Source organism: Apostichopus japonicus, chromosome 8 (assembly GCF_037975245.1).
Source record: "Apostichopus japonicus isolate 1M-3 chromosome 8, ASM3797524v1, whole genome shotgun sequence".
Taxonomy (NCBI): domain Eukaryota; kingdom Metazoa; phylum Echinodermata; class Holothuroidea; order Aspidochirotida; family Stichopodidae; genus Apostichopus; species Apostichopus japonicus.
The window spans coordinates 26,958,123-26,979,533 of NC_092568.1; the positions used below are offsets into that span (position 1 = coordinate 26,958,123).

General features: G+C 35.5%; 1 protein-coding gene across 8 annotated transcripts in view; it reads left to right on the plus strand.

Annotated features, from left to right (window-relative positions):
• Positions 1-18,414, plus strand: part of LOC139971372 (papilin-like) — an 88,437-nt gene extending 70,023 nt beyond the window's left edge. For 6 of the 8 annotated variants that reach the window (XM_071977738.1, XM_071977742.1, XM_071977743.1 and 3 more), the window contains 14 exons: positions 1,249-1,422; positions 1,775-1,984; positions 2,616-2,768; positions 3,209-3,268; positions 3,766-3,828; positions 4,306-4,551; positions 5,161-5,235; positions 8,338-8,389; positions 9,200-9,495; positions 10,674-10,961; positions 11,277-11,549; positions 12,110-12,289; positions 12,522-12,611; positions 16,718-18,414. In XM_071977738.1, the coding sequence (XP_071833839.1) occupies positions 1,249-1,422; positions 1,775-1,984; positions 2,616-2,768; positions 3,209-3,268; positions 3,766-3,828; positions 4,306-4,551; positions 5,161-5,235; positions 8,338-8,389; positions 9,200-9,495; positions 10,674-10,961; positions 11,277-11,549; positions 12,110-12,289; positions 12,522-12,611; positions 16,718-16,848 (2,291 nt within the window). In that variant the 3' untranslated portion in view covers positions 16,849-18,414. Of the gene's footprint in view, positions 1-1,248; positions 1,423-1,774; positions 1,985-2,615; positions 2,769-3,208; positions 3,269-3,765; positions 3,829-4,305; positions 4,552-5,160; positions 5,236-8,337; positions 8,390-9,199; positions 9,496-10,673; positions 10,962-11,276; positions 11,550-12,109; positions 12,290-12,521; positions 12,612-14,129; positions 14,195-16,717 lie in introns of all 8 variants that reach the window. The other 2 variants (XM_071977744.1, XM_071977741.1) reach the window with 2 other exon arrangements.
• The last annotated feature ends 2,997 nt before the right edge of the window (positions 18,415-21,411 follow it).

Sequence of the window (21,411 nt, forward strand, 5' to 3'; positions counted from 1 at the left end):
ATATTTGCAACTGGCCTGTTCCATATTAAATTTATGCATTTTGTCTAATAAATATATATGTATGTATTTAAGATCCTCCTGCAAGCAGGAACTCGAGAAGAAGCCATCATTGGCTTATCAAAGCCGCAAGCTGACCGAAATCAGTCTCTTAGATACATATATAACGTCCATGATTATGAATTGTCAATTGTCAACAACTCTGTAACTGGAGGACATACAATAATCTTGGAGTGACTTGAACTCGGGACCAGATGATTGAAAGGCACCGGCGTTAACCACTGAGCTAACACTCCTCAATATGAAAAATATGAAATTTTAATAAAATAATAAAAAAATTATGAAAAAAAAAATATGAAAAGAAATAACAGATATATAAAATCCTGAGGCTCTGTTGCCCAAATATTTTAAGAGAGGAAAAGTAAATGTTTGGCCAGAACGAGATTCGAGCCAGTGACCTTGGGATTACAAGTCCTGTGCTTGCTTCAGAGTAAACAACAAGAATTTCAACACTACTCTAATAGTTGACATACGTAGCCTAGCCTACAATGCATATAAGAATTGGGGCTGATGCTGTTATAGTCATCACTACTGAGAGTATCAACCTTCTAGTGATACCTTTTGGGGGGCAGAGAAAAAACAGAAACATCATTCAAGAATATGGTGAGAAGTAGATATTGTTGTGAAAAGCTGTGTTGTTGTGTAAACCTTGTTGATAAACCAAATGCTTGTATGTTCTATTTTTGTCAATTAATGTTATTGCACTTATTAAAGAGACACTGAAAACTCTCACAATATCAATACTGATGAGTATACTTGTATTAACTTTCATATTATCTCTATGTATTACTATTTCAATTTTGTTTTATTAACCCAAAGGTGTATGCATCAGTGAAAAGATGGTATAATGTATGTCATGGTCCAGAACTAGAGTTATGGAGTGTGGCTGAAATATTAGTCATATTTCATGTTCTTAATTGATGATTCTGTTCCTCACTAAAAGAAAGCTTGTTGTTGATTCCATCTTTTTCAGATACCCCAAATTAAAAAATAATTAAAAAAAAAAGAATCTTTTCCATTGCTTTATTTAAATTACTCTGCATTCCGATCTCTCCTAAGCATCCAAATGTCTATAGGCCAATCTTCAGATGTTACTTTGTGGTTCCTCCAGAGAGGTGTTTTGTTAACAAACGTTGCCTCTTGTAAAGGCCAGCACTGTTTAAATATTTGATAGTTCTCTCTTTTTTACAGAACTCTGCTCCTTACCTAAAGATTCAGGCCCATGTGCCGGAAACTATCACAGTTATTTTTATGATACAGATACTCAATCCTGTCAAGCATTTATTTATGGTGGTTGTCAAGGCAACCAAAACAGGTTCATTGGACAGAATGAATGTGAATCAATTTGTGGAACTTTCCGTAAAGGTGAGCAAAAGAAATATATTTCCTTTGTTCTAAGATTCTGTACATTTTTCCGAAAGAGACAAAAATAATAATAAAAATAAAAGAAGAAGATATTGTCTCTTTCACAAATATGTAGCTTAGGTGAAATTCAAATAATGTCCACCTTGCTCTGATGTTCCTAAAATCCATCTGGGATATTGTATTTCCATGACTGGTGGTAAAGATTCATGTGTATATGAAGAATGAGTCTCTTTAAATTTATGGCTCCTTAAAATTTCTTCGGTGAGCGCCGCTGTGCTGTCATGACACACTTGTCTCTTTAAGATTAATAAAATAAAACCAATTAACAGTTTTCCATCTATGTCCCATTCAGATCCATGTACTCTACCCTCTGATGCTGGTAGATGTCAAGAAGCATTCGGGATGTGGTATTATGAGCTGTACTCAGACACTTGTCTGCCTTTTGTCTACTCTGGATGCTTTGGGAACCCTAATAGATTTACAGACAAATCCCAGTGTGAGGACCGTTGCGTCCAACACAGCCATGCTGCTACTGTCCTTGTTCCTGAAGGAGCAATCAATAGTAAGTTACAACTCTCTTTCTCTCTCTCTTGAAGTACTGCACTACATTATATCAGCTCCTATTTGTTGGTATTTTAATGCGGAACGTGGCTGTGATGTGCCTTTAATTCTATTTTAATCTGATACATATGACCATCCATATACATTATATTTATACATGTAAACTATATTTCATTCTAAAATCATGCTACAAAGTAGACTTTGCCATAGTATATAGCTAATATAGTATATAGCTAATAATATAGCTAATATTACAATGTTTTGTTTGTTGTTTCTTCTATTTATCCACCATGTCTTTTGTTTTGTTAGAATTATTCATTCTATTACCTAATATTTCTGTATTGTCTTCTTTTCACTAGAAAAAAAAAGAAAAGAAAGGGAATTGCTGTTTCTTCCATTGCTGATCAAATTCTTGTTTTATCATTGTCCTAGTATGTGATTCCTTTGTCCTAGCTGTACTTCCCTCCCAAAAAAAAAAAAAAAAAAAAAATTGTGTTGATTCCCAAATTTGTTTTTCAAATCAGATGTTATTAATATTCAATCTTACCACCTATTTTGTGCATAATTTTGGAGAGGTTTACCTTCGTGCAGGCTGATACTTTTATTTCCCTCATCTTTTCTTTTGTCCGTAGTATGTGCACTCCCAGCTGAAAGTGGAGACTGTCGAGATAGACAGATCAAGTGGTACTACAACCAAGGGACAAGACTTTGTGATGTGTTCACCTATAGTGGTTGCAATGGCAACGAAAATAACTTTGATACACAGGACAAATGTGTTCAGACTTGTAAGTATATATGTACAAATTGGTCTGCATAGCTATATAAGAAAGCTAAATATGAAAATAAAGCTAATGATCGCAGTATATCACGTTAAATGGTCAACCTGTTTTTATACATAACGTAAAGTTTCTCCGGCAACACGTTAGCATTTCATTCTGGAATGTGTCTGACAGAAAACAAGAAATTACTATACTGACAATATGAATGCTATAATGACATCACCAAGGTCTTTGCAATAGCCAAGATATAAAATGTTTTCATCTGGAGCTTTAATGATTGACTCAAGGAAATTTGACATAGTAGCTCAGGAGCATGGATTGCATGTTATTTGGAACATATTTTTGGTTTTTTTTCAGCAAATGTCTGCCTTGTTATGGTCTTTGCTGAGATTGTAGTATCAATATGTAGTTACAATGCATGCTGTTGTTTATGACTATCATTTCAGGCTCAAGTGGTATTCATACAGTATACCTTACAACTGTCAGACCAACAACCTCAAAAACCAGTAAGAACTTTCACTTTCCAAAAATCATTTCAATTTTTAAAAATTATTTGGTAAAGATAATTGAAGTGTAGTTAATATATTAGCCATTAATAACATAACTTGAGATCATCAATTAAAAAATATGATGATGTTATGTATATCTATGTATGTTCTGCTACATGAGAAACAAACCAGTCATTAAAAATTGGTTAAAGAAACTTTGATAAGTATTCACAGGCTATTGCTAATATTTTGAATTGAATATTATGTTATTACTTTTTTGTATTGATAATTTTTCCATCCTAGTTGTTTTACATAAGTAGAAATAAAATGATAGTGAACTGGAGGAGAAACTTGTTGAACATGTGATGAATGTTGAGTGATCACTTAGTGTTGTTGATGATAAATGCTATTCTCATAAATTTAGGTTACGTATATCTAAATGCTTGTCATGTAAGCTAACTGCTACGGTAGTCCATTTATAAAAGCATTACCTTTCATCTTCATTCCCTGTTTAGGTCCGGAAATCACATTTACTCCTCCACCAACAAAGCAACCAACTCCTAGAGCAGAAACAACAGGTATTCTCCTACAAAGTACTTTCATTAAAATGCAGACATTTATAAACCACTTATAGTTGCAGTTCAGTTCAATTTATCAAAGTTACTAGTACAAAAACCATATTAGGCCAACATTAGCTGCCTTCTTTGTGATATATATATTTTATAATTTGGTCAAATATTGAACTGGTTTGAATGTTTAGATGCGCAATGTAAACCAAGCTGTAGCATATGGCGAACAGTAAATGAAGGATATCTGTAACATATTCATGAAACAGTTGGTATCATAGTAGTGGAAATTTGGTACATTGGTAATTCAAGAATTGATAATTAAAAGGCATTGATGTGAAAGCAGGATGGAAAGGTTACTGCATCAGCTGTATAGAAATTTGAATGCTAAACTCTTTCCAGCAAGGTTTACATGTTCTAGCTTTGTGTGGGTTCACATTTTGTATTAAGATATGAGACTGATGGAGGCATACGTTTTATCTGTTGCAGCTAGCCAGGTTGTCTTGAATACGTCTCCTTTCTCAACCCTACGACCCCGTACCAAGTGTGAGAATGAACGGACCGAAAGCAGCATTCTAGGGCAGATTGGTCAGTTCATACCTAGGTGCACAGAGGAAGGCCTTTATCAACGACTGCAGTGCCATGCCAGCATAGGACAATGCTTCTGTGTGAATGAAACAACTGGTTCAAGGTTTGAGGAAAGCTTAACCAACTTTGCCCAACCAGACTGTGATGGTAAGCTGGAGTATATTCTCTCCATCAAGGATATAATTCACTCTCTATTAGAGCATACCTACTGGTGCTGGTTACTCACACCGGTAAATGTGTTCTTATATGAATCATAAGAGTTTGAAATGATGTACAACATTCGAGTATCGAAACTGTAATCATCAACTGTGTTTAGATGGGTCAGCACAGGAAATGTTAAATGGTAATGCTTCTGTATAGTGAGTGAGAGGCTACCTAGCTCCCTGTAGAGAGAAAGTAATCAAACAATATGCTCCAATTCAAGCTATCTGTTAGAGTCATATTTAGACTTGCTAAAGTCAATCTACTTTTATCTCTTAGAATGATAGGGATACCTCTGAAATGGAAATAAGATATTCTAAGCTCTTTGCAAAGGGAGAGTTTTTCATCATAACCTTCTCTGTTTTATAGAGGTGAACAGTAATGGATAAAACTTGCTATTTCTTAAAATTTGACAAATTATTGTAGTTTCATACTAAAGTTATTTAATAAAGAGTGATTGTAGCTCAAATTGCTTTTTAGCAGCATCTGTGTATCAAATAACTTTCATGTTGTCATAATTTGTATAATATATAGTTTGTTTTCTTCTCTTGCAAGAATTCTTTGCCAATTACAAAGATAAGAAGACCACATTATCACCAGTCACTACCTCTGTACCAACAACAACATCAGGTATGATATATGTTTAACAGTTCATGTAGTACTGTAATAAAGGAATAAAGTAGCTACAAATATGAAGAGACAATCTCAAGAAGTAGATACTCAAATAATGATCATGTTTGTATGTGAGATGTAATTCAAGTAGTTTTGGGCACTATTTACATATTATTATGGTATTTTATAACTTCTGTACTATGTATTAAAAAAATTAAATCATTATGGGGTGTTTTACAGCTGTGTAATTTTCACAGGGTTCGTACGGGTGCTTGAAAACCTTGAAAATGCTTGAATTTGATTGGTCAGTTTTCAAGGCCTTGAAAGTACTTGATTTCTTATATTTTTGGAAAATGTCATTGAAAAGTGCTTGAAATTTAACATGCTTAATGCAAAACATATTTTGTATGTAATTGTTACACAATAATTACCGTGGAATAGTCAAATTGTGACAAACAAAAAACTTAAAAGAATGTCTTAGTTGTCTAAAAAATTACGAGGGAGGGTCGCGCACAATCACTGCAAACTGCTCGCACAGTCACTGGCAAATTACGGCCTCCACTAAGCAATTTCAGTACCAGCGACAATAACCAAAAATCCCTACAAATCTCCGACCACATGGTAGCCTAACTTCACACTGAGTCAACATGGAAAACTAACCTATAGCCATCTGTTTATTCGCTCAGTTGTGTCGCAAATAAAGAATAAAAATATCCATGAAAAACTTCAATCTTCGACCACATTTTAGCCTAACAATCACAATAAGTCAATGGGAAATGTAGCCTAACCATCGGTTTGGTTTGGTCCCCAAATAAACTTTGCGTAGCTTTGTTTACACACTTTCCTTGCTGCTATCGTCGCGCGCATGGTAGCTGAACACCACACATAGTCAACGGGAAAGTCTAGCCTAAGCATCTCTTTATTTGCTGAAATTGTGACGCAGTTAGCTAGAACTAAAATATCCGTGAAATATTGCAACCTTCGACCACATGTTAGCCTAACAGCCACACTAAGTCAATGGGAAATGTAGACAACCATCGGTTTGCAAAAAAAAAAAAAAAAAATGCGTAGCTTTGTTTACAATTTCAATTTACTGAAAATCGGCAGTTGTTTGGATGGTATGTGCTATGTCTTAAAGAGGGAATGTTGTATTTTACGTACACCGTTGCTTTGGTGATGGATTGAAGGTTTTAACTTCGACTACTTTTCAGCAGTATATATGGTTTCGTATTTGGTGGTGATTTCATCCTCACATGTTGTTTTCTATGTGTTTCTACATGTTTTCTATTTCAGTTGATGGGTTGTTGGTTTTTCGTTATATATTTGGTGTCTTGACGTTATTTGCTAAACGATCGCAAATTTTTGCGATTAAAATTTTAATGAATATGCTTTAAGGTCGCAGCACTAGGAAGAGGGTAATTGTGCTTACTTTATCCTATTAAATGCTTACAACCATTTCCTTAAACAGCATGTTGAATTTTAGAAAAGAGCACCCCTAAACCTTAACAAAAAAAACCCTCGTAAATTCATTAAGAGGGTCGTTTTAACTTTTCATTTTCCAAAATTGCCCCCAAAGCCAAATCTTAATTTCTACCCTAGTTGTAACAACAGTCGATCAGACACGGACAGTCTATAGGCTGAGTGAAAATGCATTGCTGGACGTACGCATGTGAGCTGTACAGTAGTAAACAATCTAAATCCTACCTACCTGAACGATAAATTATTTATCATTCTAGTTGGTAGGATTTATATTGTATATCATAAACAATACTGTTTGTATGCGGCGCACGTGTAGCGTCGTTACAATTCGGATATATCACGTAAACACATGCATGCTGTGAACAATTTTGGTGGAAAATTTGGAAGGACTACCAAGTTTTTTGCAGGACTACCAAAATCTTTGAAACTGGTAGTCCCACGGACAACCTTCTCAAATACCTGAAAATCCAACACTGATCATGTCTTTATATACCCAGCGTACACATTGCATTAGATATGTTTTATGCCTCTGTCTCACAGAATGTCTATTGTTAATGATAAGCATGTGCTTGAAAACATAAATTTGGTGCTTGAAAAGTGCTTGAATTTTGTTGTGAAAAAAGTGTACGAACCCTGTTTTCAGTAACAGTCTAGAATAATCATAATAACAATAATAAAAATAATAATAATAATAACTAAGATTTATAATGCGCTAATTATAAACCAAAATAGTTGTCAAAAGCCCCGTACATATATAGTTTGAATAGAAAGAATAGCAAAAACAATAATGCAACAATGAAAATAATTACAAATCAAATTGATATTAGTTAGTTTTGAAAAGTGATTTAATAGGTATACATTTTATATGGTTTGGGAGGGAATTCCACTATTTGGGACCAGAAACTGAAAAAGCACGGTTGGCATAGGTAACCCCATTGGTTCTAGGTACTGAAGGGTAATAAATTTTGACTGACGGGTGGCACGCTTGTATTGTTTTACTAATAGAAGTTCAGAAAGGTAATTTGGAGATAACTTGTTATAAATACAATTGTGGATTAATATAGAATATAGTTACTTCATAATTCTTTGTCATATCCTTCCTTAATTACACTGAATTAATTGTAGTTAAGAAGGAATGTCCAAAAGCAGCTATATTCCAGTTCCTATCATTTTATTGATGATTTTGCTTTTAATATTTCCAGCCTGCTACTATACAGGTGTACCAAGCCATGTGCATGGAAATCCTTGTGTCCTTGCAAAAACAAATATACCAGAAATACTTTAGCCATGTTTAGGCTTTCTAAACTGAAAATATTTGACACAACAGTGGGATAATTTTCTGGTGATATGACTGGCTAATAATCCTCAATTGCAACTAGTCATCAGAAACAGTTTTAGGCACATAAGCAACTTTAAAATAAAGTTTAAGCTCCTCCAAGGATTACTGTCTTTTGTGGTACCTTTTGAGGTTGTTTCGCCTAGAGGCTGTATGTGTGCATGTTGTATCATACATATATCTTGATATAAGTATGAAATCTTGAAATTGTCAACTCTATTTGTGATCATGTTTCATAATTTCACTTAATTTAGCTTTGGTTACTAACCAATGAATGTTTTTATTAACTTTTCTTTCACTTTTAGCAACTTCAGCTCGGCTTCCAGAATCACAAATAACAACATTAGCCCGATCACCGTAAGTCATTTATTTGTAAAAACTGTTTGTATTAGTCAGTGGTGGGGTTATGGGTTGTTAGATGAAAAAGTGGGAGAAAGCTCATTGATCCCTTAACTGCAGGGTAGACTTGAAATGGAAGAACTTGGCATTCACTCTCCTTTGCAGTTATTTGCTGCTATTATTCCTGATTACTCTACAGATAGATGAAGGCATGGTGTAGCAGTTAGCTGAGAGTTAGCCCCACAATCGTTAGGTTCCTGGTTCAAATCCCCACCTGCATGAACCAGATTCTCTTGACCTATTCCAGGCGCGTAGCCAAGGGGGGGGAACGAAGGGGGCGACTGCCCCCCCCCTTGAGCATATTTTTTTGTATGTTTTTATGATATCGCTAGTAATTTCAAAATAGAAAATGCTTAGATGCAACTTACAAGGCCTGGGAAGTGCCATTTCCAGCAATCTGGGAGGCATTTCCGGCCAAAATTTTCAAGATTGCTGCTTTGCAGTGTAATTGAGCATTGTCTTCTATGGATTGGGTATTTCTGGTTTGCATATTGGGAACAGCTGCAGGTGTTTTGGTTCTATTCCTTCGGTAGTTTAGACACAACTTTGTTTGCCATAGCTGCACTGCAGTGATGTTATAATGAGCCTTACAGAATGTTTGAATTGTGCTAACTTTCGTTTTTATTCTGCGATCGTGTATATCATCTCCGAGGGTGTGTCATAATACTATACACATGTATGTTACAATATAAGAATCCAAATTCAAACAAACGGCTGCTGTTTTTTATTTTGATATCAGTATTCTATCTTTTTTCTCTCTTTGAACAGTGAATTCATAACTTTAGATAAACCATTAAACAATGCCACAAAGTTACAACGAGGAGATGAGGTTGGTTTGCGGTGCCATGTCTCTGGGACCCCACCATTAGATTATCTATGGTACAAAAATAATGAAGTGATTGATGTTAGTCTTGACTCACACATGAGAATTAAACAGTTTGGCTGGGGGTCTCGACTCACAATCGATGGTGTAGACACCACTGACAACGGAAATTACATGTGCCATGCCAGAAATAATGCAGGGGAGGTGTTCACCACCGGAATAGTGACAGTTAGATTACCTGGTAATTAGTCGTTGTTACAGCTTTGCATCTTTTAAGTTAAGCAGAATTATTTTTCATTTTTAGACTTTTTCATAATTGTTGCAGCTCTGATGCTCACTTAGACTAAATTGTTTATGATAATGAACCATTGTTTGTTTAGGCATTGTTTGCATGTGATTTTGATAACCATAAGTGTCTGATTTGTATAGTTAAGTTGTCAATTAGTATCAGTTTCAAGGCGGCTAGTTTGCAATACTAATTTTTGCTAGAAATTACAACATTTAATAGCACTGTTAGACAAATCAAGCAGTTAACTGATATGCCAATATAAGAACAAATTAAGAATATGCCATTTATGTTTGTTTGTGAAACTGAATTATAATGCTAATGAGATATACAGGACATTTTTAATTAGTTGTTAATGATCTAACTGTCTGATTTTCAAAGTGGGGTCGTGGAGGGTCTTGAACATAAATTACGGTACTTTAAAAGTTGCAAACTACAACACCATTTTGCAACTAAGCACTCCTAATCCTATAACGATTCTGCCACTTACTGTAGGGTCACCAAGATGATGATGGTGAAAATGGGCCAGGGGTCACTAAGAGAAAATGTTTGGAAACCAAGAGTCTAAATTGTGAAAGTAAAATATATCCGTGCAGCTCAGGTATCCATTTGAAGAATTTACATAAGAATATGCCAAAAATGATAGTCAGTGGCAGCAGTACAAATTTTGTGTACCTAAACTGTAGCTGTGAATTAAAAGGCATTGAAGACTCGCCCCAAACCGCGTACCGCGCTTTGAAAAAATTAACTTTGCATTGCTTGCAAGTGAAGTTTTCTGCTTGTCGCTACAAAATGCAGACAGTAATGAAACGTGATACCTTGTTATCGCTGTATCGTTTGTACAGTGTCCTGTGGGTATTGACCGCAGCTGTATGTACTGACTGAACGATGGTGGTGTCTAACCCTTCTGTTACACCTCATTCGAAACTAGGTCAGATTACCGGCATTAGACGTTTCTTTTTACGTGACTCTTCACACCCTTTAAGTATGCCTATATATAGCCTAATGTAATATGAAGTATGCCTCTAGAGCCTAATGTAATATGAAGTATGCCTGGCCTGTTGTAATATGAAGTGTCATTGTACCTTTGTAATGTACTAGTGACTATCGGTGAGAGTTTCTTTGTCCTCCAGAAACTATACCACCATCGGTTCATGTTGATGCTGCAAATGTGAGTGTCCTCACTGTTGGTGACACTTATAGAGTAATATGTGAGGCATCAGGGGTACCAGAGCCAACCGTTTTGTGGATCAAAGATGGTGCTGATGTCAATACCCTTGGAGGCAAAAGAATTTCCAACAGGGCGGGAAAGCTAAAGATCAAGGATGTTGTAACATCTGACTCTGGAGAATATGTTTGCCGTGCTGATGATGGTCAGGGAAACATTGTGGAGAAGGTGCTTGTGCTTCAGGTACAGGATGGTAAGTTACTGAATCTTGTGTAACTTCTGCTTCAGGCACAGGAAGGTATGTTTCTATAACCTTGTGTACCTTCTGCTGGAAGTGGAATTACCAAATACTTTTGGAATTACCAAATACTTTAAAAAAGTATGCTAGTCACAGACACTAACATTACATTACCGAACTCCACTTTCCATCAGATTCTAGCTAAACCAAGTGTAATGTGCTGCATCAGTGTTAGGAAGTATTCATCCAACCTCAAATGTTGCACATTTGCTGAAAAAAATCAAACTTATAAAAATTCATAATAATGTAATTAGTTAACTTTTCTTGCAGTCGCTGACAGGTTTGTACCCGGCCGTGAGACTAGGGTTACGGCTCGATTAGGGAACGACGTAGAGATGGGCTGTGAGTCGGCAGATATAATCTCCATCAGCTGGCAACACAGCAGCGTAGAACTAGGCAGGCCTGAAGGACGTTTATCCCAATCAGAGGACAACGCTCTGAGGATAAGGTCTGTGCAACTGACTGACGCTGGAAGCTATGCATGTACGGGACGTATTGGAACCAGAGTGGTGCTTAAGAAGTATTACAAGCTAGTAGTGGAAGGTATGGAAGCATATTTTACTGATAAAATATGTAGATAGTTTGGATGGGTTGCAGGAGTGTCGATTTTGTTGTATTTAAAACTGTTTAATGTGTGGACATGTAACATACTCATCTGCATCGCCCAATCTTCGTAAATTTACCCTCCACGGTTAATATGAACTACATTCAAGGCATTGAAGACTACCCCCAAAGCGTGTGCCGCGCTCTGGAAAAGTTAACTTTCCAGTGCTTGCAAATGACGTTTTCTTCTTGTTGCTACAAAATGCAGACAGTAATGAAATGTGATACCTTGTTATCTTTATCTAGACCTGAGATGTCCATGCTGCTATGTACACTGTGTTGTGGGTATTGACCGTAGCTGTATGTATTAACTGTACACGGTAGCAAGCTGTGTGTGTATTATCTGGGATCGATGGTGGTGACTTACACTTCTGTTACACCTTGTTTGAAACTTGGTCAGATTACCGGCATGAGACGTTTCTTTGTGCGGGAGTCTTCACACCCTTTAAGATGGTTCCTGCAGGTCTCTGGAAATCTTTTTTCATTTCTGTATTTTCCAGCTGATGCTGAAATTGTGCTGCCTCCCGAAGACAAGCAAGCTGCAGAGGGGGACTTGGTTGAGTTCTTTTGTGACAGCATCGGGTCACCAGCCCCTGTCACAGAGTGGTACCTGAATGACATCTTGGTGGTCGAGTCATCTAGAGTCAGTATCGGCCCCCTTGGAAGTCTAACAATCAATGGTAAGTTCACATAGAATTGGATCTACCCGCTCACTGACCCACACACTGGGTCACCATCTGCTGTAACTAAGTGATACCAGGATTGGCATCTTGATTAATTAGTAGAGCCATGCAATCTGACTTGGAATCTGGAAAGCATAGCCACATTGATATGAATTTCTGTAAAAGAAAGCAAAATATCTACATATAAAAATCAATGATTACTTGTATTTGTTTTACAATTTCAACACAGGAATAAAAACTACTGATTCAGGAGACTACACTTGTATCGTATCTAACAGGATCAGCTCTCAGAGAGCTACAGCTGCCCTCACTGTTATAGGTAGGTCTATTCCACCTTCACTTCAGATCACTTTACACTTCATCAACTTATCATAATATATAATTGCACTCACAGTAGTCTTTAGATCATTTCTTCTTTAAATATATAGATATATATATATATAAAACAAAGATTCAGTTGTTCACTTCAAGAGTGCTGCTGCAGTCATGATGATCGCTGTACAAGCGTGAATCTGGATTAACAACACGCTGCAAGTTACCATATAGGTATACTATATATATAGGTATACTAATATATATATATATAGATGTAGTTACAATTATACTTCAAGTAAGTACTGGCTTTTTCCTAAATGAAAATGTCCTCAAGAATTTAACTTAATTAGTGGTATAGCTTGTAATCATAATTGTTTAAAGGAGATGTTTAAAATATATCATTGCCCCTGTAAAGTTTGCAAAACATTGCTTGGAGTAAACAATTTTTGCAGTTGATCAAATGGAAGAAATCTTTCAGGATTTTATTTGCATCAGGATGAATGTAAGTTGGTGAGTTAATCATAACAATTCCATTGGATGCTAAAAATGTGTACTATCAGTCATGATTAATTGGTATATAAAAGTTAATAAACTTACTTGAAAATAGCAAATCAGAAATTGTGAAATATTTGAACTTAAAACCGTTTGTATTAAATAGAGCATTACTTTTCATGTAGGCTAACAAATTGCATTGGTATGTGATTTCAAGTAACAAAAATATCAGAAATTTAACATAACCTATGCAAAAAGCTGCTGCAAGAATAGGCAACAGTTAGTATACCATGGACATTCAAACTGTATTGTATATATTCCATTAGGTGTATACAAGATATAATGGTCAATTTAGCTTGAATATTGTAATAAACTTCCAAGCAGAGGATATTGCACCAGGAATCTTGTGCTGTTGTTCTCCAAGCCGGAATAAAGCGCGTAGCCAGGAATTTGCCAAGGGAGGGGCGAAACTGTAGATTCAGCATTACACACTATCTAAGCGTAGCGCCACCATGGTTGGCGCGAAGCGCACAAGAAAATTTTGGCTGAAAATGCCTCCCAGATCGCTGAAAATGGCACTTCCCAGGCCTTGTAAGTTGCATCCTATCATTTTCTCTTTTGAAAATACTAGCGATATCATAAAAACATTAAAAAAAAATTTAAAAAATATACTCAAGAGGGGGGCAGCTGCCCCCTTCGCTCCCCCCTTGGCTACGCGCCTGGCCGGAATTACCACAATAGTCTGCTAGATCTTCTCAATGCAATTTGGTTTCTCAATAATGATCTCTGCTTGAGTGTTTGAAAGAAAAAAGAAAAGAAAAAAAAAGTGAATTTGTCCCAACTTCATTTTGAGTTCTGCTGTTCATTTCTATTTTGCCAAGCTTTATTATTTCTTGATGGTCATAAACTTAATTTCCTATTAGTAATGGGAGTCCTTAGTGAGTATCTTAACCTTTGTCATTATAGTCTTCTCTGGTTGGGCTCTGTCATAGATGGAACCATTGTGTTAATGTCAGAAATTCTCTTGCAGAATTAGAGGACTTACTTCGCAATGAAGATGACCTAACGTGGTTGAGTCTATGATAGCTGATTTAGGTAACAGATGGTCCATCCTTGATACCATCAACCACTCATTTCACATCGTCAAAGTATAGTTATTGTAATATTCAGACTGCATGTTCAATGTTGTGTCAAATAGCAAACAGCTCTGCATCACGTTTGGAGACTGACATTTACATGTTCACCAAGATGTTGGAAACTATTAAGACCGTTACACATAAAGTATGCATGCCTTCTTATAGTTCTTCCTCAATTCACGCGAACTATCGCAACAATCCTCATGTTTACTGCAACCGCTCCAATCAGAACAACGTTCAAAGTTTCAGCGGGTTGCCAGCTCTATCCGTTCACATCGTTCAGGAAAGAAGAAAATAAATAATAATCTCTGACTTAATCTGCAATTACAATCATGAAAGCAAATATTGAGGAAAGAATGATAAAAACTTTTCTGGATTGTATGATATGTATAAGTAAATCTACAATACGCAACAGCTAGTTAAAAAGCAAACAATTTGAAATATGCTTCAACTGTACCCTAGATATTTATTAGCCTAATCAGATCCTCTGAAGTTCCCTAAGCAGAAATGTTTGTACATTGAATCAGTAAATCAATTCTCTATTTTTGCAGAATTAGTAATTGCTTGTATGATTTGACAGTGTTATCCATTTGAGTTTAAACTGAAAGTTACCGTCTCCCAACGTTTATATAGATTCACTTAATGAAAATCGTGATGCTAAAATCCCCCAGCCAAACCCCCCATGTGTCTTTATTGCATGGTTAAAACATTTCACATGGTTTGTAAATACATGTCATAATTTTACAGTCAGACATTATTCTTGTTCATAGATAATCACTACCATATTTATGATATCAGGGCAGTCTTTCTATCTACATGTGTCTGATTGTCTAGTTAAGAATACTTTGTATCACTAGTTCGTCTCAGCTGTGATTGTGATCATTATTAACTACTATTCATGAAATCTATTGTCATAACTTTTTCTCTAGTAACATCATGCACAAAGTTTTTTTTTTTTTTTGGAAGTAATACTAAGTCACAGAATTCATGCATTATTAGATTTGAGGGTAATACTCTGAAAATTGGAATCCATATAGTTGCAATTGTGTAAAAAATTTATACTTTTGCCTTAGTTATTTCCTTAGTTATAAATGTTATTATTACCAATGGTAGACTTTTACCATGTAAAGCAAACTATATTATAATTAGTTTGAATGGAAAAATAGAATTTAGAGCCTTTACAATTTCTCCTACAGTCAGTTAAGTAAACTTATTTGGATGCAGGTAAAGTATTTTGAGAATGGTTTGTTGTGTCTTAGATAAAACCACCAGTGACCTGCCCCCATCCCTTAACCTACCATCATTTCATTCTTTACATGATCCTATACCCTCTAATAATTCCCATAATTTCCACAAGGTGTGATGTTTACCAAGTGGACACCCATTTACTTTGTAAGCATCAAGGGATATCCTTCTTTAATACATTAATGTGTCCCTATTGACACAGTGTTTGCAGAGGCTAATGAGTCAAAGTTGCAGTTTTACTCTAACATAATCAGAAGTATAGTTGCTTCATTGATGCATTGTAGGTTTCTTTCTGCTGTTAAAATTGATAGAATTGGAAACTTTTTTTTTTTTATACAATTGAAGGGCAGCAGTTAATACTGTAATGTGTCACTATGTTTTGTTCACCCTCTTTAATAATTGTTCATAAATAAGGATTGCATTGATGTAGTCTAATTGTGCAGTTAAGAATTCTAACCTGTCTGATGTATATACATGTGAAATTGATAAAATAGTAACTTTTGATTTGCATGCTAGCTATAGTTTTCATGTTAATGCATAAGATATTATAATTGGAAGGTTGATTTTTCAAATAGCAGATAAGTTAGATAACTAAAATTATATGATTGTAGGTAGCTGCCCACTGGTAATACATAATTTATTTTCAACATTGTCACACACACACACACTTTGATGCAGTAGTATGTATGGTAGGTTAGAGGGAGGGTTAAGTGGAAGAGACATTAGGCCTGGCAATATCTATACTGTAATGTCCTCTGATCAAGCTTAAGTACCACCAACACCCATCTCAGTGTACATACTAATTCTTACAGTCATGTTGGCTCATACTAATGTAGATGCAAATCTTGTCTCACACATCTTTCCCTTTAAAGTTTTTACTTTGTATTCCATAAAGTGTAGTCAGTCACTGTATGATCACATTGATTTCATGTGTTAATTTAATAGCAAATATTTTGTCCCAAGAGGTCTGTAAATCAAGGGTGTTTGCAGGAGTGTCATTTGTGCATGTTTCTCTCACCAAAACAGGCTTCAGGCCTTGGTAATTTAGAGAGCACAAATGCACATCTTAACCACACATAAAGTGAACTTGGTTCTTTTACTTTATAACTATTGTAGTTTAAAGTCTCTCAGTTGTGTCTTGTAGCAATAGATTGTGAAAAAATACTACTTAAGATCTTGTACAAAATCTACAGCAATAGAAATTTAATATTTATTTATTGGTTCGATTCTCTTCCAGGAAATTCAGAAACGGATCCAAACTGTGTGGATTCACCTACCATCGCCTGTCAGCTTATCGTGCTGGGTGCGTTGTGCGACACTCCATATGGTGAATACTGTTGTAGATCTTGTAGAGATAACGGGTATTGATGACGGCTGAACGATTAATGAATGTTATAATGATTATATCTGTACCTCTCTCAGTTATAAAGGATATTGATGATGTTATAATGATCATATCTGTACCTCCACTGTCATCTTTATCTTTAATAATAAAGATGCTTCTGATGAACAACTGAGATCTCAGGCTGACGATTATTCGAATCTCTCTGGGAGAAACACGCGTTACATGTAGTGTTTTAAGATCAAACCAGCCAACTCCAAGTATGTCTTTTATTACAGTGGTATTTCAACATGTTTATTTCAATGTTAATAACAGTTATATAAGCTCAGTATATGTTATGTGGTATGTAGACCATGTTGCTTGTTGTGGTTTGAGGTTAACTATAAAACAAACAGATAAATTGATATTACTTCATGTTACCTAATATAGGTAATTTGATTATTGAGGATACATCCCTCTGTGTCCTTTCTCAAATATGCCTTTAGTCTTCTAAAGTTATCCTTCAGAATTCATAAGTTACTCTGTTGCCTAGCAAACGTTATATTAATGACATAGCAGTTTTCAGTTAGGCTTACTATGTATATACAGGGAGAGTGACCCTTCGGTTCCATTTACAGGGTTATGGATAGATGCCTATTTTTTCCCCTTTTCTACTTCTTTTTTTTCATGTTATATGCAAACCTGTTTGCATTTCTTTGAAATTTTGAAATGACAAGATCATATTGAATCAATGGCAAGGTATGCACATGTATTGAATGATCATGGGTAGTATGTTACTGTCTACCAACCATGAGAAGAATATCGCAAAACCAAATTTACTGGTTATAGTTAACTTTCTGCCCTAAAAAAGAAACATTATACAGCTGGTTGAAGGTAATGTTCATAATTATTCCTCTTCAAAATGCAGACCATAACTGTGCTGGTAATCAATGCTATCATGCAATGACATTGAGTATCTAGAGCATTCCTATACTTAGGTTTAACCTCTAATCAAGGTTTTAAGGGTAATTGACAGGCCAACTGAACAACACTAGCAATTCACAGTTTGTAACCCTTAATTGTCACAGTACTATGTTTTAAATTATGAGAAAGCATCACACAAGTTGATATGTTTTAATTATTAGGTGCTCGATGTAATTCTTTTTAGACATATTGTGCAGTTTCATTTGCTGGCCGCACAAATAACCAGTCAAGTTTTATAAAAGCCTCGTCCTGCTTGCTTTTGGTGGGGCAGGGTTTTTGTGTTATTTTTTCTTGAGGGATTGGGGAGGGGGGTCCACAGTTTACCTCTTTTATGGCCAATCTGCATACATGACACAGACTGCACACACAATAATACAAAGTTCTCTACTGTGTGGTCATTATTTAGAAGTACATTATGCTGCATTAATTATCCTTGTTTCCCTTTTTTTTAAACTTTTTACCTTCTTTCATTTTAGGATTGATTATCCATGTATGTACCTCATTGTATCCTCTGATAGACTATAGTATCTAGTTTTATTTCATTTACGTTGTTTTCAAGCTAAATTCATGAAGTCTGATCGACAAGGACTTTTAAGTAGTACATATATCTGAAAAGATTTGCCAATTTACATAGTACTCATGTCCAGTGGCGTCGCCAAGGGGGGGGCCAGGAGGGGCACGTGCCCCCCTGGAAAACCTAGTGCCCCCCGAGTGCCCCCCCATCTGAGATTTGGGTTGGTAAAAAAATATATATTTTGTTATATTCAACTCCCATCATCTGAGTTGGTTTTTCATAAGGACAAAGAAGCACAGTAATTCGTATTTTCTTCAAATGAGCTGCGAAAAAATGAAAAAGTTTATCCTTGACCGTCGGGTATCGAAGTCGTAACCCGCGCCATCACAACAGGTGTCGATATTTACATTGAATGTGTCAGTGCTCACGCCATACCAGCCAATAACGATGCTGGAACCTGCTACATCTTAATAGATAATGGGAGAAAACGAGAAGGACAAGAAAGGAGTCTGGGGTCATGCACACATTAATTCAACAAATGTAGGTTCTATTGATAGGGTTAGGCATAATATCGACAGCATGTGGTTCATATCCTCTGCAAAATTCTGTGCGTTGTTAAAATCATTACCTCAAAAATAGCAATTTCTGGAGATATCTTCAGATCGAATTTAGCATCAAATGTGGCACCATTTTGCATCGAGCCCATCCTCCGTATGCGAAAATTTTCCAAAGGGGAGGGGGCACCCACTCCCCTTAGACCCCTCCCCCAGGACGGCGATCCGTATCCACCTAAGTGCCCCCCATCAAATGCTAGTGCCCCCCCCCAGACTGAAGAATCTGGTGACACCACTGCTCATGTCACCAAAAGGTCACCTGCTAGATTTCTCCCTCATGGTTGCATCTGTTTAAAGTATAAATGTATGTAGGTGGCTATAAGTCAGTGGGAATTAAAAACAAATTTTTATTGCTTTGATGTCTCTAAATATTTTAAGAACGATACATTTAGATTTTGAATCCAAACAAGTTTGCACATCATATCCTGCTTACATCACCAATTTGAAATCAGCTTAAATTCATAACAAAATGTATAAAAAAAAACCTTTGTATGTAATTACTCATCTTCAATGAAAGGCCGATCTGGAAAAAGTTTTCAAAGTGTATTGAGCTTTGGAAAACTGTTTGTCTGATAAAAGACCTTGTTGTTAAAAATGGCTATTGGACTTTTGTGTTTAATTCTGTGTAAAGATATTTTGCAGATTGATAGATTTTTGCTCCAAAAGACCAGAGATTGTTTTGTATATTATGGTGCAATTACAGCTATTTTTTATTATTAATGATTATCATCTCAATAATTTAATATTCATCTTTTTGCAGTTCATGTGCATTTAATGTTTATATCAATATTGTAATACCATATTTAGCAATTTCATGTACAGCAAATATTTGAATAAACAGTTTGGTAATTGTATTATTGGCTAAGTGTTACTTATTTTGTCTAGTGTTACTATTGTTAGTGTCTAGTGTTTGTCTAGTGTTGCTTTTGTTACTAATCACTAGTTTTACTAGTGTTCATTTCTTCTAGTGTTACTATTATTTTATCTTATTTTTTGTCACTGAAAAACATGGCTCAACCAGACTATGGATATAATAGGCAGAAATTATTAACTGAATTGACAACCCTTCAGTGAGATGTCTAATACCACTGCTTTTGTGGGCTTTAATCAAAACATATGGCATCATGCATTGACCAAAGGAAATTTTGTTTCTAACATATCCATTAATTAATTAAATCTTTTCCTATTCTCTTTTTGAGTTTGGTTGATCTCGCTGATTCACTCCAAGCAAGCTAACATGTCCAATAAGCAAATTAAAATTAATGTGATCAAACCTTGTGCTTGAAAATCAGTACTTGTTGTAGTGGTAGTTTAACATCTTCACTATAAACATAATCCTCTTTTGAGGTTTGGGTTTGATGTTGCTAAGATGGCCAAAACAGTTTGACTTTCTAATGTAACTATGTTAAGGGAAAGATAAGATTATAATTTCATAATTATAGATAGCTTTGTTTCAATCTCCATTATCACTCTCTTGTTCTAAATTACAGTAACGATGTTTTGGGATAACCAATAAGGATAAATACCCCGTCTTGGCCGAATATGTTTCTACATTTTGACACTCTTCTATAAAAACCATCTTTGCCAGTAAACAATTAAAGTCAAGACACAAACAGGTTTCTTCTCTCCTGAATTATCATTCGGGATAACAAATGACAAACAAAAATAAAGTGTAGTTTAAGACGAGCATTGTTGCAATAAAAACATCTTTTGACCATGATTCAGTTACTTTCTGTTTTTTGCAATTTGACATAAATTAGGTGGTTTGAAGGAAAGGAAAGAATTAAATTTGTTAAAGGTCATCAGTATTGTGCCAATTATGCTAGAAATGTTCCCATTTGAGCATTTTATGGCCATCCTCAAAGCACTTTCCTACCCATAGACAGTTTAAAACTGAAGGGAATGGGAGGGAGGGGGGGGGGGGAGGTACACTAATGACCTTTAATCTCCACGATACAGACCCCTTACCTAACAGAGGTGTATGGCTGATCCTGAAATAATGAATGACATTTTACCTATATAATAAATATTTATTTATACTGGAATACAGTCAAGAAGATATTTTGTCAAACAGTAAAAGTAAAAGCAGCAAATAAATCAATTTGATCAATTAATGCTTTGCAAGTGATAGTCACTTTTCAGCAAAAGTGCCATGATTTTCACATCTCATTTTTTAAAGTTAAAATGTCAGTCTGTTTTTTTAAGTTTCATTACATCTCAAATCAATGGCCTGAGCTTTCTTTCATACAGCATGCATTATTTCAGGTAGACAGATGCTCTCTATTCCTTTATTCTTCTTAAAGAAAAAGAATAAAAAACAAAGGAAACAATAATCAGAGGTGGTTGAAAGGAAAATTATTCCATCCTCTTGGGATTGGAAGAAGATCAAACTTTTCTCCCAGAATACCAAGAGCTAGAGTCAATTATGTAAGACACAAAAAAAGTAAAAAAGCAGAATATTGAAATAATATTAACAACATTTGCAAATAGCTGGAGCA